Source organism: Manduca sexta, chromosome 15 (assembly GCF_014839805.1).
Source record: "Manduca sexta isolate Smith_Timp_Sample1 chromosome 15, JHU_Msex_v1.0, whole genome shotgun sequence".
NCBI lineage: Eukaryota > Metazoa > Arthropoda > Insecta > Lepidoptera > Sphingidae > Manduca > Manduca sexta.
Window position 1 is genome coordinate 11597701 of NC_051129.1, and position 12907 is coordinate 11610607.

At 37.3% G+C, this 12907-nt stretch overlaps 2 protein-coding genes and 1 non-coding gene across 3 annotated transcripts in view; all 3 read right to left on the reverse strand.

The window, feature by feature from the left end:
* The window catches only part of LOC115454601 (ring canal kelch protein), a 49810-nt gene that overhangs the window by 25758 nt on the left and 11145 nt on the right, over positions 1-12907 (reverse strand). The window contains 13 exon segments of the mRNA XM_037438981.1: positions 218-271; positions 321-467; positions 780-878; positions 1581-1602; positions 1605-1657; positions 2064-2135; positions 2137-2185; positions 2347-2489; positions 2491-2504; positions 2763-2896; positions 6964-7126; positions 7311-7343; positions 7346-7469. Of these exon segments, the coding sequence (XP_037294878.1) occupies positions 218-271; positions 321-467; positions 780-878; positions 1581-1602; positions 1605-1657; positions 2064-2135; positions 2137-2185; positions 2347-2489; positions 2491-2504; positions 2763-2896; positions 6964-7126; positions 7311-7343; positions 7346-7469 (1107 nt within the window).
* LOC115454833 (probable small nuclear ribonucleoprotein E) lies at positions 5752-6269 on the reverse strand. Its single transcript, XM_030183546.2, has one exon. It carries the CDS (start codon positions 6149-6151, stop codon positions 5864-5866), a length of 288 nt encoding a protein of 95 aa, XP_030039406.1. The 5' UTR covers positions 6152-6269; the 3' UTR covers positions 5752-5863.
* Trnag-ucc lies at positions 6840-6911 on the reverse strand. Its single transcript has one exon. It is a non-coding gene; the product is annotated as a tRNA-Gly (tRNA).

Genomic DNA, 12907 nt, shown 5'->3' on the forward strand with positions numbered 1-12907 from the left:
TGGGTAAAATTGGCATTTACACACTTTTCACCTTCATCTTTGTGGTGAAATCAGAAATAATAACTGTGGTCATTCATTTGTAGGTACTCCATAATAACTGATGAACGTAAGATAATTCGAAGTAAAATAAATTCTTTAATTAAATATAGCTGTGGATGTTAGTAAAGTACAGCTGTTCAAAAGGGTATTGATCTGTAATGTGGTGTAGTATACTGACTCTGGATGGTAGCAGAGCGCGAAGGGTTTCTTGTGCAGGTCGTGCTTGGCGGGCGCGGCGTGCGGCGCGTGGGTGCGTGGGGTGCGTGCGGCGCGTGGGTGCGTGCGGCGCGTGCGCGGGCGGGTCGGGCAGCGCGAACAGCAGCGCGCGCTCGGCGGGCACGTAGCCGCCCGCGCCGCCCGCCGCCCACGCCGCCGAGCTGAACCCGCCCACCACCGACCCGCGCGACAGCTGCAACAATACGACTGCCCTGCTGAGTAGTCAGGGGTGGCGGCCTTAAACGAATCAAGACTTAAGGTGGGAGTAAAACAATTTGATATAAGCTTTGTGGGTTCACATTATCTATAAAAATTCTACTTTCACTTATTTAAGCGCGTAATGCATTGAATAGCCTGAGGTCCCGGTCAGTTGTCTCCTTCACCTCCCATTAAGGTTGGCACTAGTGTCAAATTTGATCGCACATAGTGATATTGAATTTTATGCTTAGTATTAGGTCGCAGTCTATTATGGTAGGGCTCGATGTGAAATTGTAGTTAAAAAATACCTGTACAAGCACGAGCACAGGCGCACACCGTCGCAGTGCGAGTGGAACGCTTGGGCCGAGTAGCCGTGTGTCGACGCACGGAATATCAGACGCCATGTTTGTTTCGGGCTCCCACACCTGGTAAACAATGCGTTTAGTATTAATGAATGTACAAAAGCGGCGATAGCCTAGTTGGGTGTGGAACGGACTGAGACGAATGTCCGCGGGTTCAAATCCCAGGGCACACACCTCTGACTTTTCTAAAAATCATGTATGTATTCTTTGTGAATTTATCGTTCGCTTTAACGGTGAAAGGAAACATCGTGAGGAAACCTGCACATCTGAGAAGTTCTCTATGGAATTTCGAAGGTGTGTGAAGTCTACCCCGCACTAGGCCAGCGTGGTGGACTAAGGCCTAATCCCTCTTAGTAGTAGAGGAGGCCCGTGCTCAGCAGTGGGCAAGTGTGTAATACAGGGCTGATATTATTATTGTTATTATTGTATTAATGAAGATACATTAACAGCTATTATGTGAAATATAGGCAATGGTTCTTCTACATCAGTGCAGAAAATTATTGCTCTTCACGACTGAGGATAATACAACTGCAATGCCGCAGTAAATGTTGAGCTAAAGAATAAGTTTGTGTATTTGTTTTTTGTATGTGTATTTTACTGTTTTTATCGTAGCTACTCTGTTACATCCTTAATGCCCTGAATTATACTTTTATGTAAATAGTTATGACATTATGTTTCGTGCTATATCAGATAAAATACCCTGTCCTCACCCCAATTCGGGCAGGTTCTTCTTTTAATTTTATTAAATACAAATGTCATATTTACCAGTTGTTGATGACAGCTTGAAAGCACTCTTCTCTTGCTGAAGAATTACAGACCCGATAAACATATTGACAGCCAATCTGCAACACAATAGCAGGTGAGTATAATAATTATTTGACTAAAAAATATATAAATGAAAATAAAACTTAATGACCATAAAACATCGACATCTGTTTGGGTTGATACTTTATTATTATGGGTCCTCTTAATTTTAAAGGCTGTTGAGCGGTGTTACTTCACGGACGGTGATTTCTTTCTTATGATATGTGTTAAAGACTGTCGTTAACTATTATGTGAGCGAGCAAGTCAAGGTGTTGTTTTGATCTTGAAGATCGTTGGAAGCATTGAAATATCCAACCATTTTAAGATCTTAGAGTGGTGACTCGTGATAGGCAGTTTTATTATTGTTTATGGACTTGTCTAATAACTCAATTTTATAACCGGTGAGTTAATTTTCATAATAAAAAGGGCGTGTGTACACTGTACCGAGGTTGCGTGCGCTTGTCGGGCGGCGGTGCGGCGTGCAGGGCGGCGCGGCGGTACCGCTCAGCGACAACTCATGGGCACCGCGCCCGTCGGCTCCACCTCCTCCGCGAACACAGCGCTGTCTGCACATAAACACAAAATACGTGACACTTTACTTCGATTGTCAGCTGAGCTATCAAAAACATGAGTTGAACCCGAGACCTCAAAATTCAGAATATGTTATACTACGTACTTACGTAGGTAATACAAATACGCCATCGCGGCTGTCTAAAATAATACATACCAATAAGCAGCAGCCGCACGTGCTGCATGAGCGGCGCAAGGTGGTGACACACGCGCGCGCGCTCCTCCTCCGTCCAGTGCGCCGTGGGCTGCGTCACGCCGGCGCGCTGCTTGGCCCACGCCAGCGCGCACCGCCACACTTCCTTCTTCTAGGCATAGCTGTAATATACCCGCAGCGTTTTAATCAGGTATCCCTGGCCAGTCACTTCAAACGTATCTTTACCCTAATGTAACTTTCCATTACGTCACAACTTCCAAGATACCGTCACGGCATTATAATTCCATTAGGTTACTCATGTCCATATTTATTAGAGATTAATCTAGCAGCAGGTGTTATATGAGGTGTTATTATTATTAAGGCAATATAATCATGTGTTCTCGGTCTAAACTACAATATTATTATGTTAATATACTAACAAAGTCAGAAGAGATCAGTTTGATAAGAGCTTCTTTCGGCAGGTTGAGGAAAGCGTTGGTCTTCACGCAGTCGGCGGCGTTGTCTCCGATGAAAGCGATGCAGCGCTCCATGAACGATGACGCGCTTTTGCCTCCTGGAATAAATTATACATATCTACATACAATCTGTGCTGCATAAATGCACATATATAAACCTTCACGTCTTCTAGTCCCGCAACTAATGTACTCACTTTATGTAAAGCTATATTGTAGACAATATGTGTGTATTCTTTGTGAATTATCGCTTACTTTAACAGTGAAGGAAAATATCGTGAGGAAACCTGCTACCTGAGTTCTCTATAGGAATTATGAGGGTATATGAAGTCTACCAATCCGCACTAGGCCAGCGTGGTGGACTAAGGCCTAATCCCTCTCAGTAGTAGAGGCCCGTGCCCAGCGGTGGGACAGTATATAATGATACAGGGCTGATGATGATATTGTAGACAATATTTTCAATCCTATGTCATAGAAAGCGATATTATCTTAACATAATAATAATAATATCAGCCCTGTATTATATACTTGCCCACTGCTGAGCACGAGCCTCTTGACTGATTGGGGCTTAGTCCACGCTGGCTAGTGGATTGTAGACTTACCTTCGAATTTCCTATAGAGAACTTCTCAGATGTGCAGGTTTCCTCACGATGTTTTCCTTCACCGTTAAAGCGAACGATAAATTCACAAAGAATACACACGTGATTTTTTTTTAGAAAAGTCAGAGGTGTGTGCCCTTTGGGATTTGAACCTGCGGACATTCGTCTTGGCAGACCGTTCCACACCCAACTAGGCTATCGCCGCTTATCTTAACATATTATCTTCTATACTTATAATAAATCTGTAGAGAGGTCAATTCTGTACATGAAATATATTTCCAAAATAACTATCAGGGGGTGATTAGGGATCGATACTGATGCCAAAAATGCAATTTGTAAAATTTTTGTCTGTCTGTCTGTCTGTATAACCGTTATAGAAACAAAAACTACTCGACGGATTTTAACGAAACTTGGTACAATTATTTTCATACTCCTGAGCTGGTTATAGTATACTTTTCATCACGCTACAATTAATAGGAGCAGAGCAGTGAAGGGAAATGTTAGGAAAACGGGAGAAGTTACTCCATTTTTAAGCTTCCGTCGCGTGTGCAACCTTAATGGTTAAAGCTACACAGAAATCATGTATGACGGAAATGTTCTCCTTAAAATTATATAAAAATATCCCACGACAGCATATGTCTATCTTTTATGGTTGACTCACAATAACACGTGTAACTCCCGATAGCTTAGCAGTTCGAAGCTTTCTCATTATATTTGTGTACTCTTACGTTTATAACACTCTCAGTCATCCCTAATTAAAAAGTTAACATTATTAAATATTCCATAAAAGGAATCATAGAAATCGGTATAGAAACACCAAAGTTATACATGAAATACGCTAATAATAAGCCATCATGCGTGAATACTGAATCATGCTATAAGGATTATTTTTGTATATATATAAGGTCGCACAGGCAGGCGGCTTGCTTGGCACCTAGAGGCTAGCGAATCACCTAGCGAGTAGCTTCGTAAAACGAACATTCTCGAACGTTCGCGACCGGCTCCATTTTTGAAGTCCGAAATCCACGCGGGCGAAGCTGCGAGCGGAAGCTAGTACCTAATATAATAATCATTTTCAATTCTGAGCAACTCAGGTGTATTTCGATTTGAAACTCATAGATTTTGATTGCCCAGGTTCAGGGCACTCCCGGAAGGGAACTCAGTCACAGATGTACTGCCATTAGATTAGTGAAGTGAATAAAATTATTATTTATTCATGTTACTTGCCTATAATTTTATAAATGTAATTAACTTAATATCAAACCCAGATAGAAATATATTGAGATAATCTCTAAAGATTAGGTCTATTAAGAGATTTAAAAAACCCGCACTACCCTTCAGTATTGTAGGTTGATGTGAAATTTAGTAAAATATAATAGTCTTCAATAGCGCTAGCAGTTAATGTGTACATACAAACCTTTTATAATTTGACCTTAGATATGTAATAGATACATTGATAAGATATTGTTATAATTTAATTTTGAATGGTGAATGTTCTTTAATATAATATTTATTTATTTACACTTTCCATAATTTACAGAAAATACCTATTTTCCATATTACCTTTTTTCAATATTCCTTTCAGTATTGTAAGCTGTACAAATTATAACAAAATGGATTGAAACTAAATTTGCACAATTGTTACAAATGTCTGCAAGGTTTTTGGCACTTATTTCAGATAAATTAAATGAAATTCTAGTTTCTTTGTAATATCTTGTTATGTATGCTTACTTATGAGTCTTGTATAGTTATTTCCTTTAGTAATAGTAGTGTCTAACAGCTTCTTAGGTCATATAATACAATACTAACATTATCCTTAAGCCTAGTCCAGATTATTAAATAATTTAATCTTTGAAACATGGATTACTAAAAATGGTTTGGAATGTGGGAATATAAATATTGTATTGCTGAATTTAATGAACTATTAGGGAATAGTCATTGTTTATTTTGAGTTCACTTCTATAAATAGATGAAGGATGCAGGTGGCCTCCACTCAACCCGTGACACCATACCCGTCCAAGAATAATAATGCTATCCAATTTCAAAAATAAGATATCCTTTCATAGGCATTTGTCAGTTTCTATTCATTGGTTTTTCTTCTGTAGCTGTTTTATAATGTTTAGCTAAATCTAGGACTCTAAAGATTGTGTTGACTGTTGACTGTTGTCCTATTTTTTTTTCATATTAGATAGACACATATACAATTTGCATTTACTACATAGTTATATTAGCCTATTATTGTGTACAATATCTTTATTTCGATTTGAAAAATAAACATTGCATGTAGATATAGCACTTCTTGTCATAACATTTTACAGGAGGATGCAGTATGTCCAGGTGGTAAATAAAACACAAACTTATAAACCTTACATTTAATAAACCAGTTTCGTCCACTTATACAATATGCGACCGACACACTTGTAAATGTTTATTTCCATGGGAATGACTTCACTTAACTTTTATAACCTATCAGACCGACGCGTTCGGGTTGACGTTTTGTATCAACGTTATATTGTCGCCCTTCATCATTATACGGCCTATTTGTTTCCTGTTCTTAGTCTTCATGTGAACTTCTTCCGCCTCGTCCAAAACAATATTCATATATTCGTCAAATCCCACGATGTGTCCCTCAATTCGTAGGTTCACGTTTTCATATAGCCAAATTTGCACTCGACTTCTATTTTGTAAATACCTAAATATAAGGTTAATGGGCTGTACCATCACCTTCTGTACTTTCGGTGGTCCCTTGTATGCCATTTTTGAAGGGTATTCTTTCGAACAACGCTATTTTTTACCGAAAAACAAAACGCCGCGAAATAAAGCTTCGCGAACGTCAAATTGCAGAAAAGCGATGCTAGATACCAAAGAGTATAGACTATAGCGTAGAGATGCTACCGCGTGCCATAGATAACGTGACAATCGATCAGGAATCGATTAAACTCGATTTTTAAAATTATGGTTACAATATGTTATAAATAATATTACAAATAAATGTTTTATATAAGTATGAGATTTTTTAACTTTCAGAATAATCTCATTTAAAGTTAATATTTCGCCCAATGATTAGAATATTATAAAAAATAATATTCGGTTATGATAAATGTAATACCTGATTGATATTCAAAAATGTATGCGTAGTATTTTTAGACTTTTTTATAATGCCATTGCTTTATTCACAGATAATATTAAATCTAGCCAAAATCATTGTTTGTCAACATTGGTGCTTCAATCTAAACATCTAAACATTGAATTTGGCAGAATTGTCTTTAAAACCGTAAGATTAATAACTAAAATTGTTCTGAGCTTAAAACAGTACAACTCATCGATATTCATTCACAACAAATTGAATTGAATTGGAATTGAACTTCCATTATAATTTAGAATTTTGATAAAAAGGAAATATGGTTAAAAAAGAGAAATAAAAAATAAACAAAACCAAAAAGTGTGCGATGGCCGGGAATCGAACCCGGATCAACTGCTTGGAAGGCAACTATGCTGACCATTACACCACCATCGCAACTGATGAATGTGTTAAAATAACGCGTTATATTAAGAATATTTTATTTTACCTGGTCGATCTTGAATTTCCATTGCAGCTGCTAGAAGTGTACAAGCGCTTTCTACGCTTAACGTGGAAGTAACGTGGTCCTCACATGCGGCGCGGAGATCTTCGACGCCGAGATCTGCTGCTAACGTCATCATTTCAAACACTCCAGAATCTTGAAGGAGAAGCTAATCAAAAATTTTAAATATGAAAAAGAATGTAAATAATGTAAAATGATGTGTCTAAAAGTCAACATAATATGTTGAAGCTTAGCATCGATAGATGTCGCTGTTTTAAATTATGACAATTGTGCATATAAATGTATTATGAGTGGGAATGAAAATTATAAAAAATAATATGTTAAGATTTTACCTTTCCGGTGTAAACGTATTGTATAAAAAAGTCTAAAATGTCTCAGGTTGTACGTGTGGCATGCGTATCGGTATCGGCTGCGTGCCAACAGATGGCGTTACTGTACAGCCCGGGATGCGGCACACTTCGCCGCGCTTGGTGTTTTGAAAGCTCTTGCATCTGTATAAACAAACAACATGATGTTTGTATATTTTATTAGCATATAGTTTTTATTATGTCTTCCAGTTGTGGCACGTGCCGTATTGTTTAGCAAATAGTAAGTAACAATGGTCTATAATATTTCATTTACTAGAAGCATTTTTTAATTAAGTATGAGACGACGTCCCTTCTCCTATTATATAAAACCGCGAAAACTGGCAGTTCATAATAATTATTTAATTCCTTTAGTACCTATAGGTACTTAATTACCAGTATCTACCTAATATCATAACGCTATATTTGTAAGTTCTCATAATGGCCCTTACTTTAGGCAGACTCTGCCTTAGAAATTATGTTATTGTAACACTTCGGTTAAACCCAAATATAAGGACAGAATATCATAGTGTAATTTAAGTTTCTATGTATAATGTAAGTGAGTATTTGTATTTATTTTCTAAGGGGAGCTACGTATTAAATGGTCCACAAATTTGTGCGCGTTGAAACTGATGCAAATAATAAATGTTATCCTTTGTAACATCCTAAAAAAAATCAAGGCATAATAGTTACTTGTTAACCCGCTACGAACGACTGTGGCGGATCTCTCGCCAAGTTTCTACGGTAGACACTATTCTATCTATATATACAATGTATGCATCGTCTATCTATTGTTAACGATATTATTTCAAAGCAGTTTCGTATTTTATACTGTAATTAAAAACCTATAATCCGTTTTGAAGATATTACGAGTACTCTGGAAATGCTTTGTAAGAAAAACTTGGAGTAGTCGCCTCGGAGTTGGGAACTTCGCGCATAACTTATAGAGCTATGCGCCCGACGGGGGAAAGTGGCTCCACTGAGAATATAGGGCTGTCACCATTTATATACTAAATCTATTTTATACATATAATATAAAAAAATAATATATATGTAAATATAAAAAAATAAAATAATTAAGTACTGACTAAATCTACTTTATACTTAAGTATAAATATTTAAACATAAAAAATGTAAGTACTATTGGATTTTTTGTGGCAATCCGCCAATACACACAACGCGTGGTTATTACATATAAAAAAAAGTCATACATACATTATACATAACAAGGAAATGGAAGGATCCACAAACTAATCAACATGGGATTGTAATAATATTTTGTTTGCTAAGTTGATTATGTTTTGCTGGGATATAAATCTGTACCTAATTAATCTGATGACATTGTTTGAACCCGTTAACACCTGCAACCTAGAATTTTTAAAAATTGCTTTAATAATAATACAGACTGCTACTTTTTATACTAAAAACCGAGTTATATGCGAAGCCGCGAATATAGTAATTAAAAAATATAATATCTAAAATGGTACATTACAATAGCCTCTACTGTAAGTAAACACATCACCATTTTCACATATCTTGTAGAAAATACACATTTCTTGCTATACTTAAATATAATAAATAAAAATGCACTAAAATAAACTATTAATTTGTCGGTTAGTTTTTCCAGTTGTCAGCCCTGTAGGTGCAGCGGCGTGGCGCATAATGGCACTTAATTTATATTTACTTCAATACAGATTTATACCGAGAGAATAAAATTGTATTGGACGTCGATAAAGCGAGACGCGGCTGTGCAAAGTAACGCCCGGAAATTTCAGAACCATAAAGTTAACTGCTAAATATTGTTACTTGGTAGAATAGTAATATTAGCATGACGCCAACACAGCGGTGAATGGTCTATTGGAATTAAGTTTACAGACGATCGAAAGCAACATCGACTTTAGTTTGTCACTTTTCAAATGTTCTGGATTAAAACGTAAATATAACGGTTTTTTGCACTATTGTTATTGTAATTCTTAAGGTGCGATTATATTCACTGTATGTATATTAACAGTGGGCCAGTTGTAGGAATTAACCCTTAAATTAAAAAGAAATATATTAGAAACATATCAAATCCGTGGCTTGACAGCGTCTACTAACCGCAGCGGCACGGAGCCTGTCCAACTACTGAAGTCTGAAAGCTATAGCTCATGTACTTACAGTGTAAAGCAATAAATCGATCGCAACAGGCACATATTGTACACAGCGCGAGTGACACCGCCGTGACAGCTTCATTATGGAGCGATCAAACAACCGCTAGATTGAGCTGGCGTCTAGCTACTCAATAAATATGTACAGTAACCCACAAAAGGATAAGTTATAAATCTCAAATTGTCTTTAAACTCTCTACGTATCAACAATAGCTTAAAAAACCGTAGTCACGATTTTCTGGTCTAACTCGGGATTCGAACCCAAGGCCTCAGCGCAGTAGTCGTACTAGTACCGTGTACAATTACAACTGCGTCACCGAGGCAGTCGAAAAATGTATATTTCAACATTAAAAATTAATTGCTGTAATAGGACTTGTAGATAATTTTCGCTTCAAAATTGTGGACGCGGAGCTGCGCACAATATAAAATTATACTTAATATTTTATTGTGAAAAATATCATCTAATATCTTTGATAATATAATTTTCATATCACTATAGTTTAAAAACCCGTGAGCTTTTTGTTTCTAAGCCCGCTATAATCCCTAATAGCAGAGCGCCTCGCATTAATGAAGGTTGTCCCAAAATCAGGGGATTTAGTAAAGGTTGAATCTAATTAATTGATTTATAAGTCACCAGTCTTCGTTACGATCCTCCTGGCACTTGGATTCTATTGGAACTTAATTAAAATATATTCTGGAATAATGTGACAGATACCTTTGCTCAACGTGCATTGTTCACAATCAATCTCAATTGCTACTATTAGCAATTGATGTAACATATTGCAATTAATCTGAATAAGTACGGATAATATTTTACTAAAGTCTATATTCAAAGTACAAATAGTTATGCCCTTACCTACTGAATCAATTATAATCATTGTTTTACCAAGAACTGTTTCCTTTTGACGTCAAAAATGTTGGGAAACCACTGTTATATTTAATCATTTATTAAAACTGTTTATTGGACCATTGGTTGATTAGGAAACCCCCGTTCAACCGTGACGCTACTTTATTGATCAGAGTTTAAGCGTACATAATTCATTGGGCAGATCTTCGTGATCATTTCTCTCATTCATTAATCTAAGTCCTCGGGCTGTTGTGGCAACAGATTAGATTATAGACTAGACAAAACATGCGTTGGGACGCTGAGATAATGCCTACGAGTGTAAAACTGAAAGGTTAATAGATGAAATTTATATTATAGATTCTAATTGTGTTCGATTATGTTTAAATGGTTAGTTTAGTACAATTGTGCGATCTGCATCAATACCCGGATTAGTTTTTAGTAATATACGAACAGTTATAATACTTTATAAGCGGTGCAGCAGTGACCAGTTCGCCGTAAAACGAAAGGATGAAACATGACTGCCTCGGTGGCGCAGTTGTATGGACTGCTGAGTGCTGAGGTCTCGGGTTCGATCCCCGGGTCACCACTTGCGCCTCTGTCTACCCTTCGGGAATAAAAAGAATTGAATGTGTATTAACTTAATAAAAGTGAATTGAACTCATTTCCGTTTCATTTACAAATACAAAGTACAAGACTCACCTGCAGTTTAGATCTTTTCGTTAGCATCCATTTATGTTGCAAACTATCTTTACCTTTGATGTCTCGCCTCTATCTTTATTTAGTATATGCATTGTCGGCGGTTTCGCCTGTCGCTGCGAGACGCTGACTAATGAACCATGAGACGGGATTTTCACTTACGCTTTTTGTCGATTTCCATTTTGTAAATTAAGTACCCGTGTCTATTTTAATTTGGGGTATTTAATGTATGTATATACATGTGCTTGTGTGGATTTGCATTTTTACCCTTAGAGGTTTAAATCAAAAGCAAATATTGAGTTTTCTGCTCAGCCTAGAGCTCTGAATTTGTGACCAATGAGGCATCAGTTTCTTCCCCTATCACGTCATGAGTCAGAACACATTTTGCGAAAAGAGGGTGACCAGGTTGACGCTAGGAGTCAGGCCTTGGATAACACCCGCCTGTTTCACTTTACAGGCACCAAGGGCGCCTAGACTATCTAGAGGCGTTACCTTCGCCACCAAGGGTCAGAGGGCGCCCCCTGACCCTTGGCGCTTGGCGCGACCGCTCTATTGCCTGTATAAAAGAGCCGATCCCGTTATTACTCGATATAAATCCCAGGAAGTATGCTCGATACATTGTTCTCTAAAAGACAAAAGAGGTTGTACGAGACAAACCTAGAAATTACAGAGTTACCTAGACCTACTATTGCTACTACGTACGTACTATTCACGTACCAAAAAGCACCAAAACTTATATTGCTGTATAATGTATATTAACTTAAGACACTTGCAGGCGTCGATGTCGCGGTTGCGTGATTAATGACTCAGCGACCGCGGCGCGCGACACTGACGCGCGACAAAGCGGAGTTTCGCTGACACGCAATTTGCATTATCGCGATTGATAGGCGCACCGCAGCCGCAACTGTTGCCTTGTTGCGAAACAACAGTGGACTAACTTACGGTCTAGACTGTTCAGAACTATGCGAGCTTCCGTGTGTTATCTCTACGATCAATATGAACTTATGGCGTCGGCTGATTTTGTGTTATAAATTGTAATAGGTACTGGTTGGAAGTTAGAGCAGCTGTGTCCAGACTTTTAGTAAATATTTTATATTTAATCACAAATATTATTAGATTTAAGTGTTAATAAATTTGTTGGTTGAAAGGACATAATGTATTATGGGCTATTTACGCTAGTGGCAGCGTACTTTTGTGTGTACCTATGTGTTTAAAAGTTTTTAACCAATATTAATATACTTAGGACCTTACTAATAAACGACTGCCATAGTTATACAAATTTTTGACTTCATTCCTCTAACGGTAAATTCAACATAGCAAGATAAAACACAAAATAACTGATACAAAGTTTATTAGAGAAACGGTTAGATTATCAAAATAAAAAAATAATAATATTGGTATTCGAAAAGAGAACCACGTGAAACAGGTAATTGTAAAACTATTTTCAACTCGTGCTTAGATTTATGGGCAAATTCTGAAACAGTTAGCGTTTTTGAACAATAACTATTTAGTTATTAATCTGAGGCTAGCGTACTCTAGTACCTCGTGGTGGGTTTTTTTGTACGTCAGTGTAACTACAATTATATACAATAAAGCACCCACCACGTGGTACTTGACTTGTTTTTCGATTGTTACAATAAACAATGGACTAATCAGAATACGTTTAATTTCAATGCATACGTATTAGTTAATTTCATTGGTTTGTTTTTGTTTTCAAATGCATACATATCGATTTAATTATTTCGGTTTATTTTTTGATCTTCAGCCCATTGGCTTACTATTTCGTCAGACACTGTGTCATGTCGAGCGAGCAGAAGGCACAACCGCCGTTGATGCGAAAACAATTAATCAACATCCAGTTTTTGCTCGTTGAGATACACTTTCGGGGACGTTTT

What these genes read in the sequence shown, in the direction of transcription:
- LOC115454833 (XM_030183546.2), bottom strand. Translation starts at nt 6,151, where the DNA reads ATGGCATACAAGGGACCACCGAAAGTACAGAAGGTGATGGTACAGCCC.